This window comes from Rhinolophus sinicus, chromosome 16 (genome assembly GCF_057876585.1).
Source record: "Rhinolophus sinicus isolate RSI-liver-muscle chromosome 16, RSI-T2T, whole genome shotgun sequence".
Lineage (NCBI taxonomy): Eukaryota > Metazoa > Chordata > Mammalia > Chiroptera > Rhinolophidae > Rhinolophus > Rhinolophus sinicus.
Window position 1 is genome coordinate 163,285,930 of NC_142516.1, and position 27,968 is coordinate 163,313,897.

Here is a 27,968-nt window from a genome sequence, read left to right on the forward strand (position 1 = left end):
TAGTATATTAGTATTTAATTGATTAAAAATACTGGTTTTTCAAGCTAGGAGGACTATATTTGCATATTTAAGCAATGATTTACATGACAATTATGAGTATCTACAAATATTGTTCTTTGTCATGACAGCATAATCTATGATGTACTGATTTATGATGTGCTTTGCAAAATTACAAGCTACCTCTTTTCTACCATGATTTCTATTTTTACCTTTACATTCATTAGTGTCTCAGTGGTGACCATCTTATCCTTCTATTTACTTACTAAATTCTTTAATTTTTTTTGTGTTGTAGTTAAACCTCTTTAACGATGACTCTTAAAAAAATTCAGGTTTTCTTCTCTCTTTTTTTTTTTTTTTTTTTTTTAACAGGACTTTATTGGGGAACAATGTGTACTTCCAGGCTTTTTTTTTTTTTTTTTTTTTTCCGGCAACCTTGTGGTTGAGAGGATGCGCTCCAACCAACTGAGCCATCTGGGAGCTCAGCCGCAGCTCAGCTCAAGGTGCCGTGTTCAATCTTAGTTGCAGGGGGTGCTGCCCACCATCCCTTGCGGGACTCGAGGGATTGAACCGGCAACCTTGTGGTTGAGAGCCCACTGGTCCATGTGGGAACCGAACTGGCAGCCTTTGGAATTAGGAGCATGGAGCTCTAACTGCCTGAGCCACCGGGCCAGCACTTCATCTCTCTTTATCAGTTCTATTTTCCCCTTGTTTGTTCTGACTGATATTCCTCTCTCAAACTGCTGGTGCTTCCTACATAAGATGTTGTTTTTCTTGGTTGGTTCATGTGTTCAATTCTGATAGTTGAAATACTGGGAATCCCCCAGGTGGTGGAAGGTAAAGGGGTGTCTAGTCAATGGTGTGCTGGAACCAGCTATTAGCAACCTGTAAGAGCTGATTGTTAATTTTTCAAGAAGTCTGCAAGCTATTTGTTAAATGCAGATTTTATTAAAAACTAAATTATCTAAACCTAAAATTACATTTATATTTAAACAGGCAATTATTTCCCTTTATTATTATTTATGCTTCTCAGGTTATTTACATCTATTTTACTGTATGGTGGAAATACTGTATAGTGGTGTGTTACTATGAATCTCTTTCCAACTCTGCATTCAATGATACGTTAGTAACCTGAAATTGGTCATGGTGAGAACATTTACACTATGGAAATTGGCAAGGGCTACAGAGCGAGGCTTGATTTATTGTTTTGTTGATTGTCCAGACATAAGAAAGTGAGGTAGCAAATGTTACAGATAACAAGCATTTGGCAAAAATCAACTAAAACATTTTGTGAGAACCAATTTACTGTATTAATTTATAATAAACAGTATTATACATTTTATTATTCATAAGTTGTATGCTGCACATCCTTTATATCAGTAAAACTTATGTATATACAAATGTATCCACCCATTTTGTTTTCTAGAAAGCCAGTTGCTAAACATTGACAAACACACCACCAAAGTCTCTATTCTCCAAGGTAGTTATAGGCAGGCAAGCAGTCAATTCTCTGCAGAGACTGCTGAAGGAATCACTGACATAGTATTCACCCAGCCTCAAGGGTAGTGCCGTGGTTTTAAAGTATGTCCACAAATTATTTGATATACTTCCTTTCCAAAGGTGAGGCTTAATTTTCCTTCCCCTGAATGTGAGTTGTACTTGACTCTAATGAATAGAGTGTGATGGAAGGGATGGTGTTAGATTTCCAAGGCAAATTCATAAGGCATTGTGGATTCCATCGTGCTCTCTCTTGGATTGCAGCTTTGGAGGAAGTCAACGGCCATATCATGAGGACACTTAAACATCCATATGAAGAGGCCTACATGCTGTGGAACTGAGGACTCTGCCAGCAGCTATTTTGGAAGGAGATTCTCCAATTCAAGGCAAGACTTCAAAGACTGTGGCCCCAGCAGACATCTTAACTGCAATTTCACGAGACCCTAAACCAGAACCTCTCAGCTAAGCAGCTCTCCTAAATAATGATTGCTTCTTCAGTGCCCAGCGTTATACAATTTCCAGTGGTTTTCTTTGTGGAGTACAGGGCTCAAGAGAAGTAGCAAAGTGATGATGAGCATAGACTGTGGATGCCTGGGTCTGAATCCTGCCCCTATGATGTGGTCATGAGCTCTGTGATTTTAGATGAGTTACTTCACTTCTCCATGTCAGGTTCTTCAACGGTGCAATAGGATAGAGCTACTTCAGAGGTCTATTTTGGAGCTTACATAGAGCTCCCAGGATGGTACCCACCAAATGTTTAATAAAGTCCTAGATCTATCTCTTAACTGGGTAACCTTGAGTGGGTTATTTGACATTTTTGCATCTCAATTTCTTGACTTTAAAATGAGGATAAGAAAAATAGGACCAACTTCATTGGATTGTTGAGGATTAAATAAAATATGCAACTTGCCTAATACATAATGTATGTAGAGCCTTGCATATGGCAGGATTGCAAAGAAATGATAGTTAAAAAAAGTTGTTTCTTCTTAACTCCAAAATACTTCATTTATATTGCTATTTCATGGCATATATCAAATTATAACAGCCCATATTGGGAACTTTGTCATTATTCTTCTGATAAAGAGAAAACCAATTCAGCTGGCAACTAAAATGTGAGGGGAAACTGAAGATAGAAACAGAAACCACAACTTGCAAACCTGTTTTGCAACTCACGAAAGAGAAAAATTGTACAAAACCATTAACAAGCAAGACAAACTGAGTTCAGACTCTTAACACCAGCTCATTCAGACCCATGGTGTTCTAAGACCACAGACAAACCTAACGGTAACTCCATACAAAGTCATGTGTCCTAAAGACAAGCCCACTGATTGTTCCAGCAACTTCCTAGTTTACAAATTCTGACCAATTGCTGCCAAGGCCAACCTATGTCGAACTCTAAAGATATTCTTTCTTAACTTCTACCTGTTGAAATGTTGAACTCTCTATGGTGTGCACTCTGTCTGGCTGTGGCAACCTAATAAGCCTAAGTTTGTTTGAGAAAGGAAATGTATTATCTATTATGTTAGATACTGGGAATAAAACAGTGAATGGAAAAAAGCTTTGCCTTCAAGGAACCTAGGACTTTCTAATATGGTAGATAGACAAATATTAACAATACAGTGTGATATAATAGGGATAAACACCGTGGACACTCAGCCTATTCAGGGAAGGCTTCCTGAAGGAAATGATTTTTAAGAGAAGTCCTGAAGGATGATTAGAAGTTTGGTAAAGAACAGGGTGAGCATGGTGTTATAAACAGAAGGGATGCTTTCTGTGTAAAGAACAGAATAAAAACAGCATAGCTTGTTTGTAGGAATAAAGGATTTTATAGGCCCACAGCATCAAACATATTTTAATGCTTCTCCATCTGAAATTTAAAATAAAAATACTAACTAAAATACATGTGAGAAAGTCCTTCTGTCTGGTTTTTATCATTATGTTTAATACTTTAAAAGAAATCCCATATTCTCTAAAAAACATATTTATGTTCCTGTTTTAAGGGTTTCTTCAGCCTGTACCAGGTTGTCCATTATATAATGCAGTACTGTTCGTTTGGGGAAGTACAAATACTTTGGTATGGCAGCATTGTAGTATGAAACGTAAAAAAGTGAGATATGAAGCTGGATTGCTACGCAGGGGCCAATTAATGAAAAATCTGTTAAAGCTGTGGTCTTTGTTGTTTACTGACCTGAGTTCAAGCTCTGCCATGGTTGGGCAACTCAAAGCCTTAATTTTCTCAGCTGTAAAATGGGAATGCTAAATCATGATTAACACAATGAAAGTAAAGCATTGAGCACAGTGCTTAATACCATAAAACACAATCACAATTAAGTATTGTTAGTAATAAATTTATACTTTAGCCTGGGAAGTGGGGAGTCAATAAAGGGTTTTAAATAGTGCCATGATTAGAATGGGCTTTTATGGACTTCTTCGGCTGCAGTATATAGTCTGGGGTGAAGGACAATGAGTACATTCTAGGTGTGCATAGGATGAAGACTCAATAGGTATTAATGGTTGATTGGATGGAGGTTGAAGATTTATATGCATATATATATATTACATATTCACACACACACACACACACACACACACACACACACACACACATTCATACATTTCCAAAGTCTCCTGCACAAACTGCCACAGTTGATGACAGACAGATGTAAATTTCAGTATCCAGAGGAACAAATATATTATTAAAAACCATCTGTCAGTGAAATGTTGTCTATGTTGTCAAAATAATTTGAAATGGAATAAAGGGAGACGGTGGAGTATCACTGAAGTAAGATTGACCAGGAGTTGATTATTATAGAAACAGGATGATGGGAAAGGTTATACTTCTTTCTGCTTTTGTAGATGTTTATAATTTTCCATAATAAAAAAAAGAAACATTAAAAAAAAAAATCTATGAAGGCAGGGAGACCCAAAAAACAAAAAGATCCCTAAGAAAGTCTAACAGACTAGCTAGAATACAAGTCCCAGGAGGGTAAAGACCTTGCCTGTCTTGTTTACATCTGTATCTCCAGGGCCTAGAGAAGTTCACAGCACGCAGTAGGCTTTCATCTGTGGCAGTTAAATGCCCACAAGAGACACTCTCTAAAGTTTTAAAGCTACACTGTCCAATACCATAGCCACTAGCAAAGCATGGGTATTGAGCCCTTATAATGTGGCTTGAACTGAGATGTACCATGTATTTGTTGAATGAATGAACACTGGAGAATAAAATCCATAACGTGACGAGTGTCTGACAGTTCATATACTGAGTCAGGGCTCCTGAGGTTCCTTTCGTCTGTGAGGCTACCTAGGACATTCCATTAGCTATTGTAAGGATAAACACCTTAAGAAAAACACCCCAAGAGATAGCAAAGCAGATTCACAAACTTCATTTTGGAGTTCCATGAGAAGTGAGTATTTATATGTTTATATGCCTATGATTCCTATGGAGCTTCTGTGAGTACTCTGCCATGTCATTCATTTCACTGCTTTTTTTTTTTCCAACAAGGATTTACTATGGAGATGTCGCTGTCCTTCAAGCCAAGAATCAGAAGAAAACTGTGTGTACCCTATCCTCCTCTTCCCTCCTTTATTCTCTGGCTAATAGAAGTGAGGGGAGGAATAAATAATCTTTTGAAGAAGTTTCACCTCTACATTTTGTTCTTATTTGCTTAGTAGCCTTAGGACAAATTGTCTATTACAAAAGTAATGATGTAGAACCTTAATTAGAGCTTTTGAAATTCAAGCCCATTCTTCTTTTTTTTTTAATTGGGGAATATTGGGGAACAGTGTGTTTTTCCAGGACCCATCTGTTCCAAGTCAAGTCATTGTTTTTTTCAATCTAGTTGTGGAGGGTGCAGCTCACTGGCCTAAGTGGGAATCGAACCGGTGACCATGGTGTTATGATCACTGTGCTCTAACCACTGGGCAAACCGGCTGCCAGAGCCCATTCTTACTGAGGGCCAGAACTTGAGCAGAGAAAAATGACCAACAACACTGAAACAACAGACATCTGGCACAGTTAAAAGCCCACAAGAGACACTCTCTAAAGTTTTAAAGCTACACTGTCCAATACCATAGCCACTAGCAAAGCACGGGTATTGAGCCCTTATAATTGATTGATTGATTATAGTTTACAGGCACTAGACTTTTTGAAAAATAGTATATCCTGGCTTGTTTGAACTGAGATGTACTATAAGTATAAAATACACAGTGGATTTTAAAGAGTTAGTAACAACAAAAGTAAACTATTTCAATAATTTTTATATTAATTGTACATTGAAATGATACAATTTTGGATAAATAGGCTAAATAAAAGGTATTATTATTATTATTTTTACTTTTTAAAAATGTGGCCACTCGAAAATTTAAAATGATATACGTGGCTAACATATTTTTATTGGATAGTGCTTTTCTAAAATGTGGAACAAAATAAAGAACTCCAGTCTATTACTAATAGCACAACTCCTTAGTCTTCTTACTCTGTACCGTTTTGGTATGTTTTGGACCCCTTGGGAAGTATGGAAGTACTGCTACATGGAGTCATACAGTCAACTATCAGTACACATGGAGTGGCTACTAAAGAATTGGTGATGGTTCCTCAGACTCTTTTCTTTTACCAGAAATACTTTGATCTTATTAAGGGGAAAATGATAGTATATCCTGATTCCAGTTTACACTAGTAGCAATTGCTGAAGTGTTTCCTCTGCGGAGGGCCAGAGTTACGGAACAGTTGGTGATAAGGTTCAAACCGATGGTGGAGTCAGTCAGTGGCAAGGCTATTAAACAAACAGGCTAAACAATTAGAATATTACATTTCCACTAGCAATATTAAATGTATACAACATCTTTTATTGCAGTAAAATATACATAAAATTTACCATTTTAACCGTTTTCAAGCGTACACTTCAATGGCATTAAGTACAGTCACACTATTGTAAATTAACAGTATGGCCTATCTCCAAAACTTTTTCATTATCCCAAACTGAAACTCTTTAGTCATTAAAAAATAACTCCCCATTCTTCCCTACCTCTTCCACCCCTGGCAAGTACTATCCTACTTTTTGTCTCTAGGAGTTTGGCTACCCTAGGTACCTCATATAAGTGTAATCACATAATATTTGTTCTTTTGTGTTTGGCTTATTTCACTGAGCTAAATTGCTTTAATCAACACCCTGGTTATTCAATAGCTAGATTTTATTTACATCTTATTCTATATGCTATATTTAAAAACAAATGTCTAGCTTTTCTTACTTGATCTTTTCCACTTATTGCTTAAGGACACTTCATTACAGCAAATTATAAACTTTTGAGTTCTTAACAATTTAGTGTCTGCCATAAAGAAATTTTTATTGGTCTACTTTTATTGGTCTACTTAAGTGTCTTTATATTTTGAATTGTTTTCATTGATTATAGTTTACAGGCACTAGACTTTACCCACCCAACACCTTAATGGTAGTAAACAACAGCAAACAGGACTCGGGCAGGAAGCAAACTTAATTGACCACACAGGAGAAGGGAGGTTAATTTATTTGAGATGATGATATGAAGGGTCTCTCTTTTCATTGTACGTAATTTCCCTACCTGGGCTGGATCGGCTCTAAATGAAGAGAATTAAAAACACAAACTCTTTCTTATCTTCGCTGGGAAAAAGTCCCAGAGTTTCAGATAGGAACTATTTGAGAACTGTCAAGGTTATCTCACCTTTCATTTGGGGCATTACTGCTCTGCCAACAAACCGACTAATTTTGGACAAGACACTAATCCTCTGGAGGTCTCATAGGTTAGATTATACCAGCCTGTGCTTCCCAAATTTGTCCACATCATAGCACACACAGAACGTGGTACTGCAGGACACAGGTAAACGGAGGACGCAGCGCAGCAAACCTGCAACCAACGGGAGGCCCTGCCCTGCGTCCCCGCACCCACCGGTGTGGAAGCCCTTAAAGAGCGCTCCAGTCCGCAGGTTCGTTCCAGCTGACGCGCCACGGCCATCCGTTACAGAGGATGAGCTGGGGCTCCCGTTGTTTCTGAAATCAGTGGTCTTTCCCTCATTGTAAAACCAAACCCTGATTCCTAAAGAGAATTAAAGTGTAAAAAGGCACAAAAACCGCAAGCCACGTACCTACGCAAAACTCAAACTACCGTACAATTCTAGCGTGCTCTCCGCCGATCTTACGTCTCTTCCCAGCAGGCTCCAGGAATCATCGCGAGACTTCATCAATTCTCGCGAGATTTATCGGCAGCCATCTTCTTGGGGGTGCTGGGAGCCGGGAAGACCCCCCGAATCATTCCCATTTAGCTGCCCTTCGTCTTCGCTTTCTTCACTTTTGCCTCTTCTGCGTTGCCAACAAGCACCTGGTCCTGACGCTGAGAGAAAGTCCGGGTCTAGGCGCGTGCCGCGCTCCCGGTCCAGAAAGATTCGGTGGGGTGGAGGGCAGGGGGAGGGCCCGGGCAAACCGTTGCTGCTTCATACCGGGCCGGGGTCCGGGGAGGGGAAGCTCCTGGTACCCCTTGGACTTGCAGACTGCAGCGGTCCCCGCGGAGCTGTTCACCTATCCCGGCTCGCGGGAACCTGCCACCGGCGCCTCCCACGGCGGCCCACGCGGGCGGTGCGCGGAGGAGGGGGCGGGGGCAGCGGCGGCTGTAGCGGCCGCGACCTGGGCTGGCTGACGAGTCTGACGGGCCTCGGGGCCGCTGTGGATGGTTTCTAAAATGATCATTGAAAACTTCGAGGCACTGAAGTCCTGGCTCAGCAAGACTCTCGAGCCCATGTGAGTATCCGGGGCTATCTTCTTGCAGGGATAGAAGTGGGAAATAGGCGGACGCACCGAAATGTGCAGTTTCCTTAAGTGCCTGCGGTGGAGGCCGAAGCGGTAAACGGAGATCCCAGGGCTCTGTGTTTTCTTCTCTTCTTCCACCCTCGTTCCCTGGTCTGGGTACCCCTGAGAGCCCGAGCTGACCTCTGTCTTATCGCTGAGGTGGTCATTGAACCTACTGTGCCCTGCTCTTTTTTTTCCCGTTATATGTACACCGACCCCAACACACACACACACACACACACACACACACACACACACGCCGAGGGTCCTCCTATCGGTTTCTTTAGTGAATCCGAGCATAATCCCCCGCCCACAGACTATTTTATTTTGTTTATTTAAACAAAGTGAATAGCCCTTATTAGGGATTTGGATGGCTCTAGTCTAAGCCACTTAAATGTTTCACCTAAATACTATCCCTGAAAGAAAGGCCACGTCTCCCATGTGTTATCTGGCACATCGGGCATCTCTCTTAACTGATTAAAGATGTAACAGGTGCTGAGGTACTCAGTAAAATTCCCTTTTCACACCTACACGTTAGTCCTCTTGTAGAGGAGAAAGAAAATGTGGTTTATCCATATGGAATATTGAGCAGTTTTAAGTGGGATGCTATAGAGAGAGTATGTGTGTGTGTGCTGGGGGGGTGGTGGTCGGAGTTCTGGGATGTTTTAGATTGGGTAAAATAAGGAGTGTTTTAAGGATTTATCTTTGACTACGTGATGAGAAAATATTATGGGCAAAGTGCTTTATCAGAATTGGTTGATTTACAATAAACAACTTAAAATGCAGTGGGGAAAATCCACTCATTTAATACATTTATTAAGCACCCGCTAGTTACTTTGGGAGGCTTTGGGGATAGAGCTTTCAAATTCCAAAGTGGACAAGACAAAATAAACATGCAAATGAGATAACTTCAGGTAATAATTAAGAGCAATGGCAATTGTAATAAAACAGATTTATGTGAAAGAGTGATTAGAAGGCCTTAGAGGAAGTGACATTTGAGCAACACCTTGGGGGAAGAAGGAACCATCTGCATGAAAGTCTGGAAAAAGAATGTTGTTTGCAGAAGGAACAGCAAGTGCAAAGGCCCTGTAGCAGAAATAATCAGGGTGTGTTCCAAGAAAAAGAAGGCAATTGTGGCTGCAAGGAAATTTGTGGTAGGGGAGAGAATGGAAGGACATGAAGTTGGAGCAGTAGGCAGGGGCCAAAGCATATAAGAGCTTATAGGCCATGGTCCAGAGCTAGGATTTTATTTAAATTATAATTGGAAGACAGATGATTTAGAGGAGGCAAGGACTGATTTGATTTTGTTTTTACTGTGCCTGCTTTATGGAGATTAAGGGGGCAAGAATGGTGGAAGCAAGGAGACTATTCTGAAGGGTATTGTAAGCAGAGAGGTAGGTTGTTTGCATTAAAGTGATAGTGGAGACAGAACTAAATATGTTTTGTAAGTAGATCTGGTAGAACTAGCTGATGGATTGCATGTGGGAGATGAGGGAATGGGAAATCAAGGATGATGACTACAGTTAGCCTAAGCGACTGGGTAGATGATGGTAAAGAAGGCTGGGAGAGAACAGATTGAGGAGAGGGGAAGGGTGGTTGGATCATGAAGTATAAGGTGTTACACATCTAAGTGAGATGTCAAATAGGTGTTTGGGTACATGAGTCTGGAACTCAGGCCAGGACTAGAGAAATTTGGAATCATGCAGATGGTATTTAAATCCATGGGATTGTGGGAGATTTCCTAGGAAGAATGTGTTGATAGGGAAGAGAAAAGAGCCCTGGTCTGAGGTAGAAAGAAAATTGGGATGTATGTCACTAAAGAAATGTATGACAAAAAAGGCGAGTTGTCAACTTGATGGGATGCTGCAGAATCGATAAAAAAGATGGAGGCACATAAGTTGCTTTTAGATTTGGCAAAGTAGAAGTCATTGTGACCTTAAGAAGATAATTTCACTGGAGTGGGATGGTGTAGATAGAAGCCCTATTTCAGTAGATTGGAAAGAGAGTGGGCAGCAGTGTAGTGTAGTGATTGAGACAGAGAACTCGAGAGCCAGAATGGCTGGCTTTGAATTCTTTTTCTGCTGCTTACCAGCTGTATAATATTGGGTAAGTTACTTAATTCAGTGCCTCTGTTTCCTCATCTCTAAAATGGGGAAAATAACGAATATGTATTAAGAAAATCTTTGAACACTGGTTTGTGATTAGCACTCCATAAGTATTAGGTGAACAGAAAACTTAAAAAAAAATATGAAAAGCCTTCAGTTTTTAAATTACCAGTTTTGCTACCATTTCCTTTTTTTTCCACTAACCTAAAAGATTATTTATAGCTACTTAAGTGTGTATGCTTATTTTTCTTTAGTTTTAATAAAGTATATTCCAGGTATCATAGCCTACTCATATGACTGTAGCACTGCAGTCATTAATGTTGGAATAAATGAGGCCCTACTAGTAGATCCTAGACAGTGGTAGAAATTGGGATTGGTCCTTTTATGACATACTTCATTGTGGTAAAATTGAGCCCTTGTATCCAAGTTCCTGTCTTTTAATTGCATTTCAGGTGAATTCTTTTAAATAATGACTTTTAAAGCTGTTTCCAATTAAGACCTGTGGTTTCTAACTTTGGTTTTGTGAAACTTTGAAATGCGTTGATGATCTTACGGGATTTTTTTTTTTTTTTTTTTTTTTTTGGCTTTACTTTAAAGCTATATGATTGCCAAATAGCACCTATTGGAGGGAGGAACATTTTAAAGACCAAGGGTGAAATGTAACTCATACTTGTATAGGACTTACTTAAAAAGTGGTTTTGGACTTGCCCCACATTTTGAATGTATTCAGAAACATTTATTGAGCACTTAATGTACTCTGCTAATCAATGTGTTAGCTCTTTGGAAATAGTAGGAAACGACATGAAATGAGCCTCTTCATATTGTTTACCATTTAGCAGGGAATACAGATGTTAAACAAATAATTACAAGACTAGTGAGTGTTAGGAAGTCCAGAATGTTGTCAAAATATATGTCTGGGAGGTCAGGAAAGATTTTTCTGGCATGATTATATTTGATCTCAAATATGCTTATTTGAAAAAGGATGGGAACGGAGAGCTGTAGGTTTTGAAGAACAGATTGGATGAAGGCCCTAAAAATGAAAGAAAAAAGGTGTCTTGGAGGAACTGAAGGAAACTGAGAAATAGAGCAAGGGGAAGAATAGCATTGGATAGCTGCAAAGAGAGGAGCCAGGTCATATAACTCTGTTGAGTCATGTTAAGGACTTTGAATGTCTTTGAATGGTAGTAGGAAGCTAGTGAAGGGTTTTAGGGCAGGAGAATTTTCAGGTTGACATTAAAAAAAAAATTTAGCATGATTGCAGTTTCAGCATGAAATAAAAGCTAGTAAATCTGTGTTTTATTTGATTATAAGGTGTGTGGGTATAGCAGGGTTTTTTCTTTCTGTGTTTTGTTTTTCATAAAATATTGAAAATTTAGGTGTTAATTGTCATCTTGAAATACTTAAGATTGATGTTTTGTTCTCCCAAACATTTGCTTAGTCATACTTGGTAACAATAAAATAAAATTTGATATTGGTCTTTTCTCTAACATTCAGTTTTTTTGACGTGAAGTCCTGGACAAAAATGTAAGTTTTTTTTGTTTTTTGATATTCAATTTTTCTGTTTTTTAAACAGAAAAGGTTTTCTGTTACATTTTAAAACTTTTTATGAGTTTACAGGCCTCTAACGGTGGTAATTGAATGAAATCATGAACTTTTTTAGCTAAAGGAAAAAAAAAACACAAGATCTAATCAAACCCCTTCATTTTTCAGAAAATAAAATTGAAAGGCAGATAGACTTGATGTGCCCAGATTTTGTGAGTTCAGTATTGAAGAACAGAATGCCTAACTTTGTGCTCCTGCTGCTATGTAGTGCTGTGAAGGTAGTGTTGTATAATGGAAGGAAAATAAGTCTTGTGTCCACACAGACCAGTGTTCAAATCTTAGTTCTGCCATTTATTAACTGAGTAATCTAAGCCGATGAACCTCCCCTTTCCTTATTGATATAATAGGGAGAATTATACTTGTGTCTTTCTATAGTTGATTGTTTCCTTCTGTAGTTGAAAGGATTGAATGAGGCATATTTTTTAGAGCCTAGCCCTTCTCTCCTTCCTTAAATAACTGGTTGATTAAACACAGGTAGGTTACATTACTACTACTGCTACTGTTAATATTATCACTACCATTGCTGCTGCCACTACTACCTAACATTTGTTTGCATTCTTAAAAGCTTTGGATTACTTCCAAGTGCTATGAGGTAAGTACTATTACCTCTATTTTGCAAGTGGTGATGCTGAGGCACTGAAGCATAAAGTTAAGATACTTGCCCAGAGTTACACAATTAGCTATGTAGCATGTGACTGAACAGTGATTTAAACTCAAGCTTTTTGACTGGAGTCATGTTTTTAATTTACTACTGCACAATACAGTGTATTCTTTCCCATTATTATATACACTTTTTTAATATTACATTTTCATAGCAGTAGCTGTTATTATTCTAAAGGAGGAAAATTCTAAAGCATCATGGTTGTCATTGCTTTAGAGTTTAAGAAAGAAACCCCTTTGGGTTTTTGTAGTTTTTCCCTGTTCACCCCCACCTTTCTCACCACATTAAAATTTATTTTTGTTCCTGTTTTACAGGAAGAACTGAAAGGTGATCTTTTATTCCTGAACTTTACTCCTGTTTCCCTTCTTTGATCTTTCCCTTTCTACAGACTCCTTTGGGCATACATAGAATGTCAATTTTCCATTTCTTAAGGTAGAAAAACTCAGCAACAATAGTAGCAAAAACAAAGCAAAAAATAAATCATAGATTTCTCTTAGTCACTTTCATGCTAGCTTTCTTTTCCTTTCACTGATAAGTCTTAAAATAATTGTCAGTCTTTAATTTTTCACTCATTTGGCCCCAACCATTTACTTCTTCTTAATGCTTTACAAAATAATTTCTTCATATATTCAACCAAATTGCTTACCTCAGTATTACCAATGATTTATGTTTACGAAATGTAAAGAATTTATATAAATGTTTTATTCTTTGATCTATGTGTGTATTAGATAATGTTGATGCTGCCTTCTTTTTTGTTTGTTTAAACTTTTGAGGTCTTGATTCCCTAATTCTTTGGTTCTTCTCAAATCAGTCCTATTTCCGTTAGTTCTTTTTCTTGCCTTTTAATTGCATTTTGCAAGCTCTGTTCCCATGACTTTTTCTCAGCCATTTCCACTCCTGATATCTACCTTCATTCCCATGGATGGTTTCTTTTATAATCCACACCAGTGGTTCGTAAAAAGTGTGTGTGTGTGTGTGTGTGTGTGTGTGTATTGTAGGTTCTTTGAAAGTTTCATGAAAGACTTCCTTCCTTAGGATGTTGTATATACTACATATACATCTGCATTGAATTTCAGACCTTTTTCAAGAGAACCTCTCTGCATTTATTTTTCATGTATGTATGTTTGACTTGACTGCTTTTCAAAGCCTTAAGCTCTTACCTCCAATTGCTAGCTGTATGTACACCTGGTTCTCTTATCTGAACTTTAAACTATGTTTCTGAAAATAAATGTTCTCTGAATTCACTTATTTCTGTTTCATTTCTCTTAATTATTCAAGTGTTGACATAAGAAGCATCCAAACCTATAGAGAATTTTTATTTTTAAGAGAGTTTATTTGATCCAGCCTGATGGCATTGCCAGGAAGCAAGATCTCAGGTGCTCCTGAGAATGACAGTTTTGTAGTTTCTTTTATACATTTGGAATTAGGGAGGGAACACAAGGAAGATTAATGAAGGTAGGAGAAAACAAGGTACAGGATAATTAAGATTATGTGCTCCCTTGAGGGTGGTTTTCCAAGAGTCTGGAAGAAAGGATTACTTCTGGTGTTTCAAAGGTGTATTAAGCTAGATGCACAAGAACAACGAATAGGACTTCCTTAAAAACCTTATACTAAAGAAGTTATAAGCCTGGGCTATGACTACCCACTGTGACCTGCCCAGTTAGGAATTTATGATCAGATCATCTTGTAAGGTTACTTTCCATCACTGGGCTTGTCAGTTTTATTTCAGAACTCCCTTTTCATCCACAATTACCCCATTTGGTCATAAATCAATCTTAAGAATACATTGATGACCAACCTTTTGGTCAGATGGTGGTCTCACAGCACTAGGAAGTCTCAGTATTGATGTCCCCTTGTTGAATCAGTGGATCATTGACAAGGGGGCAATTCCAGAACCATGGGATGTGCGTTGAGGCCACATTTTCCCCAAAGGTGAGGGCAGATAAATAAATGGAAGGCAGTCAGTCTACGGCCTTCATTGTGAAAAACAGTCTGGATCACTTCTATCTTGTAAACTATCATGATCTGAGTTTTTTCCATCTGTCTCATTTTTCTGTAATTTGCATCTAGTATAACATTTACATAAACCATAGAAAGAGTATTAAAAGTTATCTTACGAGTGTACATCTTTAGTAATCATAAATGGTTGGATTGTATAGAGAAAATTAAAGAACAAGCATAACTTATGACTAATATTAAGCAGGCAGGTAAAGACAAACAAAATGGTTTCTGAGTTCAACATCAGTCTGTAGGTATTACATACCTTGTCAGTGTCTTGGAATAGCCGTCTGCTCTGTTAGCAGTAACATCTCATCTTGGAGGACTTTTTGATGTTATGGCAGGAGGTGAGTGTCAGAGACAAGGGTAGATGTCCCTTCACAGGCACCTGATAAGGTCCCTTCCGGTGAGATTGGAGAGAGTCTTATTTGATGTCTTTTCCCATAAACAAAACTTCCAGGTGGCAGTCAGTGATCTTTAAAGTGGTTTTCTCCTGGGAGCTCACTGTGAAGGAAGTGGTTACCAATTTGGCATTTTCCTGAAGTGACTTTATCAAACCTTGGCAATTGTGTAAGATGTTTCCTTTGAATAATGTCAGCTCATAACTTCCTTCGTTTAAGTCCAGCTTTAATTCTTAGTGCATGAAGGAATGCAAAAACTGAAAACAGGATTTGCCAGAGAGCCTAGAAACCCAAGACAACCAAGCAGCTGTCTTGGGTTTTCCATAGTCCTAACTAATCATTTAATTTATAACCACTATTTACCCATACAATATTATCTCCTCTCCCCCAATTTTTTCATCACTTATTTTATAAAGCTTCCCATGCAATTCAGCATAAAAAAACAAGTCTGATTAGTTTAAAATTTCTTTCATAAGGAGAGAACACAAATCTTTTTGTGTTTTGAGGACCACAGCAGTTATTCCTACATATACTGAGATTTTAACCCGTGAAACCTCAATTTCTAATAAAAACTAAGAAGTCAAATTTATGAAGACGTTTTGTAACCTCTAGAATCATATTTTAGTGACATTAAAGTAAGTTACTAACATCGACTTATTTTTGTAAAACCTTGGTAAAATATTTAATATCAGTAACTCAAAAGACATGTCCGTTCTACTTAAGCCAACAAATTTACTAGCTTTTATTTACTAAGGATTAACCTTTTATCCTGTGAACTTGAAAAGTATTTGAGTTAGTTTCCGTATTTCTGAAAATTATAGAATACACAGTCCTTACAAGTAGATGCCTTTAAATTAATTTTCATAATGCCATTCATAGGTAGAAAATTATCTCACATTTACAACATATGTAGACACACATACAAACAGTAGCAAACAGAGATCTTGCGGCATGAGAAAAACTGACTAGTTTGTAAAAGAACAGTTGGACCCAAATTTTATTTTGGAGGCATTTACAATTTCTATCTGTCCTTGACAAGTTCAGTTCCAAATGACCTCCCTTTTAAAATAAGGACAGCTGTTTTTAATACCACAAACAATTGGGTTGCCCCTAAACAACATCATAGGTTGATCCATTTATCTAAATCTTATTTTTAAAGCTTTAGAGACCAATTAAGTATACTTTCCATTCATTCTGTCTAATTTTATAGCTGGCTTTTTTCTTATTGTGTGTGGAAAAGATTAATTTAGAAGTATCAAAGGATGCTCATCTCAGCCATCTTAGTATAATGGGAGGCTGGCTGTTGTGGGACTTGTTGACCTCAGGCACAATTTCCCGTGTTAATTTTAAGAACTGTAGAGTCTGATCAAACTTCTAGGGAAAACGAGCTTTTCCGTGCACGTCTCCAGACAAGCAGAATGCAGTGGATATCCCTATAGGACCACTTCATGCCCTAGAAAAATTTTCCTCAGGCTACCCCTCAAAGATTCTCACCCCAGAATATCCAAGCAAGGACCAGCAAGAGCTTACCAGACTGCCAGAGCTGCAGTGCTTTCCAATGCACAGAAGCCTCTCTTAGAGTGAACCCATTCCAGGGTGCCCTGCTCTCCATAAAGAAAGGAAATCTCCGGGCTCCTGCTGGCTTCTCCAGGTTAGGTTGAGTTCCTGCGCAGATGCCTCGCAGTGTCCCTGCCACTGCGTATTCAGAGACCCGCAACAACTCTCTTCCCGCGGGGTTGCCTGCTCGGGTTGGGGAAGCAAGTGTCCTTTCTCTTCTGGACCTAAACAGAGTTCAGTCTCTCATTTAACCAGCAAAGATTTTGTTCAGACTCACAGTAAGCAATCCAATTAAAATGAAATTAAAAACAACCACTTACTTTTCCTCTCCTTTCCCTGGGTTATCGCAACCCTTATCCACTGTGAGTATTTTCTAAGGACAGCTCAAAGTCAGGACTTGCTATTTAAAGCAAGGAAGTCAGGGATTCAAAGGGAAAACTAACCCGAGTTCAAGTGGGGAGCTAGTGGGCACAGTAGGCCCTTGCTGGTACCTGGCACCAGGCCCAGGTCTGTGTCCGCGAGATGGTTCTTGGTGGGCTTCTTTGGAATCTTGCCAACTATGCCAAGTAAATGTTGATGTAAGAAACTTCCAATTTTTATGTATTTATTTGAGTCCAAACTGATGACATATACTGCAGAGCAAGATCTCAAATGCTCCTGAGAATAACAGTTTTGCAGTTTCTTAATTTGGAATTAGGGGAGGGAGCATAAGGAAGGTTACATAAAGGTAGGCAAAAACAAGGTATAGGATGGTTAATAAGATTGTGTGCTCCCTTGAGGGTGTTTATACCTTCCAAGGGTCTGGAAAATTGGATTGCTGCTGGCATTTTAGGGGTGTATTAATGCACAAGAGCAATGGACAGGGCACACTTAAAACCTTGTACTAGAGAATATATATGTCTGGCACGTGACTCCCCATCATGACCTGCCCAGTTAGGAATTTATGACCAGATCATCCTGTAAGGTTCCTTTTTGTCACTGAACTTACCAGATTTGTTACATAACCCTGTCTTGTCCACATAATGCTTGATATTTTATTTTTTGACTTGTCCCTTCACCCCCCCATGTAGTTAATCATTTGATTCTGTCTCGCTTAATAATTCTTAGTAAGGACATTGCTCAGTAGGGGTCCCCATACTCTTTATCTAAACCATTGCAGTTTGTTTCCTAACAAACTTTCTATATCTAGTCCTTTGTCCCAGTTTGATCATGAATGCCCAACCTTGTTTATATCCTATTGTTTGATCAAAACCTTTAGCACTCTTAAATAAATTGCGTACTTTTTAACTTGGCTTTTGGAACTCTAATGATCTGCTTTAAATTATCTTTCCATCTTATATCTTCCTATTTTTTACATGAGTTAATTTCAACAAAGCCAATTTTTTCATTGTGATTCTGCATCATGTTGCTTCTACTGTCCCTTTTCTTTCAACTTGTCAGTAGTAGATGGCATTTGTTGAGAGCCTATTGTATGCCAACATTGTGCATTCATCGTGCGTGAGCTGTTATCCCAGTTTTAAAGATGAGGAAATTGAGTCTTAGGAAGATTAAGTAATATACTTCATTCATAGCTAATAAATGATGGAGACAGGATTCAAAACACATTTCTATCCCAGAGCCTTCTTGTGCGTTATGATGTCTTGCTTTTCTCCATTTCCTTTATATATGTTAAAGTCAAAGGTCAGGTTTGATTCCAGTTCTTTCAGAAAGCTGTTTATGATCCATCCAGCTGAAAGCAGTGCCGTCATTCTCTGCGGGCACTAGTTTGCATCATCTATGACACACATCACTTGCACACTTGTTTAGTAGTTAATTCTTACTTGTTTTGGCTTTGTCATTAGAGTCTAAGGTCCTTCCTTGAAAACAAACTCCAAAACTTAACACTTAACTGTTTTCGTGTTCTGTACAGCACCCAGCACAATGCCTTGTGTGTGGTATACACCCGAGTATAAAATGCATTAGTTGAAATTTTTCATTTGTGTACCCATGACCTAAGTAAAGGGAAGAGGCATATGACATACACCATATTTTACCTGGAATTTTATTTCAGAGAAGCAAATATGTGAGCAAATGGAAGATTTTCTAATATCTAGGTCTATTTCGCTTTATTTTTACTTTATAGCACCTTCAGATTAGCTAGAGTTTGTTTTCTTCCTGGGGGGAAAAACACTGAAAAGTATTAACATTCACTCATTCAAGTATTGTTGGCTGCTGCTATGTTGAAGATTGCTGACCTCCATGGCGTTACACAGAAAACAAATTTATGGCAGTCCTAATCTGATGAATTTTACAGCTGGTAGAAGAGTTTTCCTGTAATTAGTTGTTGGCTAAATTATTTTTCATTATTCTCTTTACCCCCTTAATGTTTGTCGAGTTGATGTTTATTGCTGCCTTGGCTTTTCCATCTGAATGCTGAGTAGTTAAAATGAATTTATCATTTTTTGTGTTTTAGCACTACCTTATCTTTGCCTTACAGTACTTCTCAAAATTATTTCATATGTATCAATCAATAGAAAGGGATAGTATTATGAGAAAAAAGAAAAATAAGATATTCCAGTGTTAGTTGTGTACACATTGAGAATGACTAAGTCAAACTTGAGCTAAATGGCTTTTAGGAGTTTTTTTTTTGGCCTTCCTCCTGCTTCCTTAGTCCCAGAGAATAAAGGAAAAGAGAAATGAGTGGTTGGTAAACCCTTTCTACCATACTTACCGCCCCCCCCCCCCCCCACCTTATTTCTGTGGAAAAATTCTTTTCAGTCCATTTCTGGAACAGGTAGAAGTTATTTTTAACTTGAGGTCATATTTACTATTTTCTGGGTGTATGAAATAAAGGAATACATCTGAGATCTGTTAGTGATTCTTCCTGAGATATTTTACCAACATACAACCAAATATGTTTATGTATTCTTCTTTCTCCTTTTTTACTTAATTGGTATTAGGCTTGCCCTTCTTGTTTTTTTTAAGGCTATCTAGTATTTTAGTGTAAAGGATATACCATAATTATTTAATCGTCCTTTATTAATAAATTGGACAAATAGTAGTATGGTGTATATCTTATACTTAACATATAATTAACATAAACAGATTAGTTGGATATGTATTGACATATGTTATATACACCTGTGTAATCACCACATAAAACAAAATCTGGAACATTCTCTGGAATGTTCTCTTGTGCTCCTTTCTAGGTTTTACTTTCCCTCCCTAACAAAGGCAAGCACGTTCTAATTTTGGCATTTATGCATATGGCTGCTATAAATATTCTTATTTAGTCTTTGTGGAAATATTTTCTTTCTTGTAGGTGAACACCTACGAGAGTAATTGCTAGGTCATAGGGTTTATTTATTTATTTTTTTGAGCTGACAGTTTAATTCTATGGTTTTAATTTGGCATTTTCTTGATGACTAATGCTATCAAGGACCTGTTTGTGTGCTTATTGCTTATCGTGTCTTTTGTAAAGTGTTTACATCTTATTTTCAAAATTGGGCTGTCTTTTAATGATGATTTGTAGTTCTTTATGTATTCATAAGCAATATATGTGCTGTAAATATTTTTCCCCCCACTGTGTGGCTTGTATATAATGATGTCTTTTTGTGAGCAGAAATTTTTAATTTTTTTAAGTCCAATTTATTTTTCTTTTATGGGTAGTGCTTTCATGTCCAAGAAACTTGTTTCCTCCAAGATCATGAAGGTACTCTGTGTTCTAGAAATGTTCTGGCTCTGGATTTTATTTTTAGGTCTATTTGTCATCTTTGATGAATTTTAAAAAAATGTATATGGAATGACAGGGCTAATGCTTCTTTTTTTCCTTTAATATGGATATCACCAATTTTTCCAGAAATATTTATTAAAAATACTTTCTTTTCCCCATTGGATCACTTTGCATCTTGGTTTAAAATCAGTTAACTGTATGTATGTGAGTCTGTTTCTGGACTGTGCGTTGGTACATTCTGTTGGTTATACTACATTGTTTAAAGCTAACTAACTTTATAATAAGTATTGAAATCGGTTTATGTAAGTTCTCCAAGTTTGTCGTTTTTAAAGATTGTCTTGGTTAGGCAGAATTCTTGCATTTCTCTATAAAGGTGAGGATCATCCTGTCAGTTTCACACACTAAAGCCTGTGTGATTGTTGATAGGGGTTTTGTTGAATGTAGAAATCATTCAGCAAAATTTTAGAAGGAAGAATATCTTTATATTTAATTTTTCAGTCCATGAATGTGGTATATCTCTCCAGTTATTTAAGTCTTCTTTAATTTCTGGTAGCAGTGTTTGTAGTTTTCTTTGTGAGGGCCTAATCTTTTGTTTTTTCCCTTGGATATGTGATGTTTTATAAGACTATTTTAAAATGTAATTTTCCAATTTTTGTTGTTAAGTACATAGAAGTGTAATTGATAATTATGTATTGACCTTATATTCTGCAGCTTTACTAAGTACACTTATTACTTCTAGTAGTTACAGATTCTTTGATGTTTTCTTATACCAGTCATGTCATTTATGAATAATGATATTTTTGTGATTTTTTTTTTAATGCCTTCATTTCTTATTACACTGGCTGGGAACTACAGTCCAAGTTAAATTGAAGTGATAAGAGTGGAAATCCTTGTTTTGTTCCTAGTCTTATGAGAAAAATTAAATGTTTCAGTATGAAATGATTTTTTTATAACTGCCTTTTACCAGGTTGAGAAAATTCCCCTGTATTCTTAATTTGCTTACTGTTTTCATCATGAAAAGGTGTTGAATTTGTCAAATTATTTTTCTACATTTATTGAGATCATCATAGGTGTTTTCTCTTTTTCTGTTAATATTGTATATTATATGGATTGGTTTTCAGGTATTAAACCAGCCTTGCATTCCTGAGATTAATCCTGCTTGATCATGACATTTTGTCCTTTTTATAAGTATTGTTGGATTTGGTTTGCTAATATTTGGTAGGAATTTTTGCTTCTGTTTATGAGGATTATTTATATTTTTCTTGTGTTGTCTTCGTCTAGTTTTGGAATTAAAGTTATGCTGGCCTTATTAAAGGAAGTGAGGAAATACTCTGTTCGTTTTTCTGAAACTTGATTTAGGATTAGTATTATTTTTCTCTTAAAATGTTTGAAAAACTTCACTGATGAAACCATCTGAGACTGAAGTTTTCATTGTGGGATTGATTTTTTTTAATTACAAAATCAGTTTCTTTAATAGGTATATGGCTATCTAGATATTCTATTTCTTTGTCACAGTTTATGTTTTTCAAGGATTTTTCTTACATTTAAATTACCAAATTTATTGATACGAACTTTGCATTGTTGCCTTATTATGTAATGCCTATAGGCTCTGTTGTGTTCCCCCTCCCCTTTTAAAAATTATAGCTGATGTTGGTATTTTACTGTCTTATTATTTTCACCAATTTTGCTAGTAGTGTGACTTTGTTTATCGTTTCCAAGAACAATGTTCGTTGTTTTCTATTTCAGTACTTTTATTACTTCCTTTTTTCCTACCTACTTGGAATTTAATTCAGTTGCTTATCTCCTCTTTGCTAAGGTGGAGTCTAGGTCATTGGTTTTATACCTTTCTTTCAGCTGTTTTATGATGTTTTATTCCTGCTGTCCTCTTTTGATTCTGGTGAGAAATCGGCTGTCATTTGAGCCTCTGTTCTCCTGTATGTGTGTCTTTTTGTCTCACTGACTACTTTTAAGATTTGATTCTTTTTATTTGATCAGCAGTTTGACTATGATATGCTTAGGGTTTTTTGTTTGTAGGGCAGGTGTACACAGGTATGTGCTTTTTATGTGCTTTATCCTGCTTGGTTTTGCCAGTTTAGATCTTTGTTTTGATGTCTCATCAGTTTTCAGAAGTCCTTGGTCATTATGTCTTCAAACATTTTTTTCCTGCCTCATTTTTCTTCTTTTTCTGAGACTAGCTACTTGTATGTTAGATTGTGTGATTTGTCCCACACATCTCAGATATGTTTTTAAAAATTACTTCTGTCCATTTGCTTTTTGTTTAGATATTTTCTGTTTTCCTGTCTTCAAGTTTACTGGTTTTTTTCCCTCTAAGGAGTCCCGTCTGCTGAAATAGAATTCTTTATTTCTGATACCGTATTTTTCATTTCTAGGTTTTTCCATCTGGCTCTTTGTAATAGTTTGTGTGTGTTAGCTGAAATTCCCAATTTCCTTATGCATGTTGTCGATATGTTTTATTAAATACTTTAGCATTATTATCATAGTTTTTAAAAGTCTTTGTCAAATAATTCTATGATCTGGGCCATCTTTGGGTAGGCGTCCATTGACTGTTTCTTCTCATATGGATCACATTTTCTTACTATTTTGTGTTCCTTGTTATTTGATCTTATGCTGAACATTTTGTAAAAGAACACTGAGGTGGAGACCAAAGTAAGTAAATTTATCTTCATTAAGGGGCATGCCCTTTCTTTTGTTAGGCCACTACAGTGGAAGCTGAGTCAATTACTCTGTAGTTGACCTGGTTCTGGGCTTTGTAAAAACTTTACTTTGATTCAGTTCACCATTGGCTTCTAAAGTTTTGAGGGCAGGATCAGGATTTTGCTTTCATAGGGCCTGGAATCTGAGCAATAAGAAGATTCTGGATACCTGCCTGCACTTTACCTCCAGCTTTTGGAACTTGGTGAATGATCATTTTCTGCTTAACAGCCCTGGTTTTTTGAGTTGCTGAGATCTCTTTGTTCTCAGATCTCTTTAGTCCCACCTCCGCTTTAATTACGTTTGTAGCTATTTTTCAGCATTGTTGCTTTGTTGCTCCTCTTCTTGTCTTTTGTAGGGTAATCACCCAATTCTCTGAAGGCTTGGAATGCCTGGAAGAGTTTTGCTCAGCCCTCCTGCTCCACTCCCAGACTTTGCTGGTTGAAAGTTGGGGGTGCTTTGGCAGATCTCTTCTAGTTTTCCTTCTCTGCCTCCAGAACTACGCCTGACTTTTTGGTGAGGGTTGATGAGTGGTTGTAGACGCACTATGTAGCTGAAAGGCCTTGGGATTCTAATCTGCCTTGGTAATCCGTATGACTCTTAAAAGATGATGAAAAAATTGTTTTCTTTTTCCCTCCATCGGTGGCAGATTTCTCTTCTTGTCTTTCCACCAGAGATAAGAGTAATCATGGTTTCTTGTCTCTTATTAAGGGCTTGTCACCTCTGGTGTTTAGTTACCCTGTTTCTGCTCCAAAAGATGCATTGGAGCTGATGGTCTGGCTAGGTCTTATTTTGGGGGAAACAGCAGTTCTTTTGTTTTCTTGTGTTCTCATCTCGTTGGGCTTTAAAAATACCATAATTTTGCAGCTTAACTGGTTTGTTTTTTGTTGTTAGGATGAGAGCATTGTGTCTCTTGTGATTTCCCACAGCCGACCAGAAGTGACACTCCTAATGTAGTCCCCTCCCGTTCATCTGCCTCCCCCACAACTCTGGTTCAAGCCGTTGTTTGTCAGTCTAGTTGTGTAGGGCGCAGCTCCCTGGCCCATGTGGTATTATGAGCCTTGCACTCCCCGCAGCTGAGGCACTCGATCGGCAGCTCTCGCTGGCTGCCAGCCGCTTACGGTCATGCACGCTGTCGGCTGCTCATGGTGGCATACGGCAGCCCAGCTCCAGGGAGAGCTGTTGTTCACATTCTTAGCTGTGGAGGGTGCAGCTTGCTGGTCCATGTGGGAGTTGAACCAGCGACCTTGGTCTTAGGAGCATGGCGCTCCAACCACCTGAGCCACCGGGTTGGCCCACGGCCCACCCCAGTGTAGTTTTAACATGCATTTGTCTTATAGTTAGATTTGGCAATTTTTGTTATGTGTAACAGAATGCATAGGTATGTAGTTTTAGTGTGTTTTTTTCTGTTAATTGTTCATACCCTGTTTAGTTTTTCTGTTGCGTTATTGGTTTCTTAAAAGGTTGAGTGCTCGCTTTGGCAGCACCTATACTAAAAAAGATTGATTTGTAGGTACTTTTCATATTTTAAGAAAACTGATGTGGGCAGCAGCTCTTTCCCCATACGACATTTATGTTTTGATTCTGCTTAGGGTAATTTTTTAAATATAGAAATATTTTATGTAGTTAGATTTATCCTTTCTTTCATGGTCTGCGGGTTTTGTATCATAGTCGTGGAAGAAAAACTTTCCCCATTCTGAGATGAAGATACTGAAAATAATGACAATATAGCAATAACTATCACATAGAGCTTACTATGTGGCCATGTATCAATAGACTTACCACAGTAAGTCAATGAGCCAGAAATTGAACCAAGTCACTCTCTGTCTTCAGAGTTGTCTAGTGGTATCATACATGTCCTTTATGATCTTATTTTTAACACTTAAAACTTTTATCTACCTGAAATGGATAATGTTTGAGTGTCAGGCATGAAGTATTGATCTAGCTTTATCAGTTTCTTTTTATTCAGGTGTACACAGTTATCCCTACACAATTGCTACATAATCCATATTTTCCTAATCATTTGAGATGTCACCTTAATTACATGCTAAATTATTAAACATATTTGGGTTTATTCTACAATTTTTATACATTAGATTGATCTATGTCTATTAGACTACACTCTCAATTTTTGGTGATTTATAATTCCTAGTCAGGTTAGTCCCCAGTCACTAATATTTGTTTTCAGCATTTTCCTAGTTGATTTTGCTTGATTCTCCTCCCCTTACAACATTTTATAATGAAAAATTTCAAATACACAGGAAAGTTGAAGGAATTTTATAGTGACACACCCACATCACTTAGATTCTGCCATTAACATTTTAGTGTACTTATCACTTTCCTCCTTTGATGTATTTCAAAGTAAATTGCATACATCTGACAATTAAGTTTGCAAACTCATCCTAGAAAAATTGCTACATACTCCATTGCTGAATATCACTACAGTCACCTCTGAAGTACTCCCCTTGGGAAGCTATGCACTGACACCAGCGCCTAGTCCACCCTTCAAAGCAATTTTGGAACTCTTTCTGGAACAGCCATCAGAGCTGTCATCGGATTACCCTTGATGTCCTGAATGTCATCAAAATGTCTTCCTTTCAATATTTCCTTTATCTTTGGGTAAAGAAAGAAGTCATTGGGGGCCAGATCAGGTGAGTAGGGAGGGTGTTCCACTACAGTTATTTGTTTACTGGCTAAAAATTCCCTCACAGACAGTGCCGTGTGAGCTGGTACATTGTCGTGATGCAAGAGCCATGAATTGTTGGTGAAAAGTTCAGGTCGTCTAACTCTTTCACGCAGCCTTTTCAGCACTTCCAAATAGTAAACTTGGTTAACTGTTTGCCTAGTTGGTACAAATTCATAATGAATAATCTCTCTGATATCAAAAAAGGTTAGCAACATCATTGCAACAAGTGTGTGAACTTACTTGCCAGACCTTGTATGTATGAGGGCCATCTCAGCAGTCAGGCTATATGGGAGGAAAAGGCAACTAGGAAGGACTTGTCAAAATACTGGAGACATATTTATTGACTTTTTTTATATCTGTGACAGAATTTTGAACTTGAACTTTTATATTTGTCGTAAGTGGGTTAGACCTAACTTGAGCTTTGCTTTTTGTGACTTTTAGTTGATATGCGCTGTGATTTAGTATGCTCTTATATAATGTGATAATTAGTACACTCTTCTTAACACCTTGTGATTGGATCTGGGGAAAAGGTAGGCATGGTTACCTAGAATCCCTATGGGGGAAACAGACAAGCATACCAATGGTAACAATTTTTTTTTTTTTTGTAACAATTTAACAGTGGTAGAAATATGTACAGATTTGTCTGCCAGTGTAGGAAAAATAGATGAAATGTTTCTACTTAGTAGAATTAGTTATTATTTATCCCTCCCAAAGGTTCAAAATTTGCTCATGAGTGTCAGAAAGGGGGATTCTATAGCTTTTGAGAAAGGTCTAGAGGAAAAACAAAATTATTACATATTTAATTATTTTTAAGTTCAGTTAACTAAAAGTTCCTGGGAATAAGAGGAGGGGAGGGAGTGCAGTGATGGTGAAAGCTTAGCCTTTATAGGTAAAAATGACACTTTTTTTTTTCCAGATCACATGGTTCAGTGACTTTGTTTTAAAAAATGAGAAAACTGAAGCCTAGGGAAATAAAATACTAAACCAACTAATGAATAGAGTATGATAACACCAGACTAGAAATCTGAAAACCCTGGGTTTTTGGAGTTCAGTCCAGTATTTTTTAAAAAAACAACAACAAAAAACAATACTAGACTGCTTCAAGGAAAGGCTGGCAGTTTGGCTTTAGAGGACAACTAGATTTGAAAGGGAATAGTACTTAAAAGATAGTAACCAGATTTTAATGTCTGTTCTGAAGTGGGGGGCAGGAGGTAAGACATCTTACAACTTTCGAATTTTACTGTATTTCATTTTTCAGTAATCTGTAACTAAGTAGAATGTGAATCCACATGTAACTGAAGGGGGTGACCTTCGAAAGGCAGGACTCTGTCCCAGAGAAGTCAGCTATGATTGGGAATTTAAAACATGCTGAATGTGGAGTTGTGCTGTGGGCTGCCATGTCAGCATTTCATTTGCAGTTCCACTTTTCTTTTAAGTGAGAGTTCTGTGGCACGACCATACCTATCTGCGCTGTTTGCCATTTGGGCTTTGCTCTTTACTCTGAAGAGCATAAAGTTTACAATCTGATTATTGGGTTTTACCTTTAAGAAAATGAAAATTGACTTTGTCTTTGAATTAGACATTTAATTAAAATCTTCAAAGTTTTTAAAACAGTGGTTCTCAAGTGTGGTGTAAGGATTCCTGGACTTTCTTGAGACTGTTTCATATTTCACTGGGCCTATGATGTCCCTACTTTTCCAACTGTATATCTGTGCGAGACCAGATTTCTTCATATATTTCAACCAAAACAGCATATCACAACTGATTGAATGTAAAAGTAAATATTAGAGTCATCTGTCTTCTAAGCCAGACATATTTGCAAAAAATGTGAAACGTCAGTCTTCTCACTAAAATTTATTTTCTTGTGGAAATACAATTATTTTTTTCATTAAAAAATGGAGTATTTCGTTTCCAATGAGGTTGTTGGTCATGGAGCTCTGCCCATCCTTGCCTTGAAGTGGGATGTAGCCCACTCTGGGGAACATGGATCATTTTCAAGGACTAGTATCATGCAGGGGGAGGGAAGGGCAGGCCCCTTTCTCTGACTTCTCTAGCTGCCAGAATAGTGTACTTGTAAGGCTGGAACTACTGTGGGCCATCTTTATTGCCACATGGAGAGGGCCTGCCTGAAAATGAAGCAAATTCCAGGGAAAGCAGAATGGAAAAGCGGGAGGTCCTGATGTCATCATGTAAATTCCTGGGGGGTCCTGATGTCATCATGTAAA

At 37.6% G+C, this 27,968-nt stretch overlaps 1 protein-coding gene and 1 long non-coding RNA gene across 24 annotated transcripts in view; one reads left to right on the forward strand and one right to left on the reverse strand.

Annotated features, from left to right (window-relative positions):
• LOC141571010 (uncharacterized) overlaps nucleotides 1–7,748 on the reverse strand; it is a 34,829-nt gene extending 27,081 nt beyond the window's left edge. The window contains exon 1 of the long non-coding RNA XR_012495461.2: nucleotides 7,613–7,748. This is a non-coding gene — a long non-coding RNA (uncharacterized LOC141571010). The remainder of the gene's footprint in view (nucleotides 1–7,612) is intronic.
• RBM26 (RNA binding motif protein 26) overlaps nucleotides 7,722–27,968 on the forward strand; it is a 77,890-nt gene continuing 57,643 nt past the window's right edge. For 22 of the 23 annotated variants that reach the window (XM_088792907.1, XM_019742564.3, XM_019742566.3 and 19 more), the window contains exon 1: nucleotides 7,724–8,261. In XM_088792907.1, the coding sequence (XP_088649033.1) occupies nucleotides 8,191–8,261 (71 nt within the window). In that variant the 5' untranslated portion in view covers nucleotides 7,724–8,190. Of the gene's footprint in view, nucleotides 8,262–27,968 lie in introns of all 23 variants that reach the window. The other variant, XM_019742573.3, reaches the window with a different exon arrangement.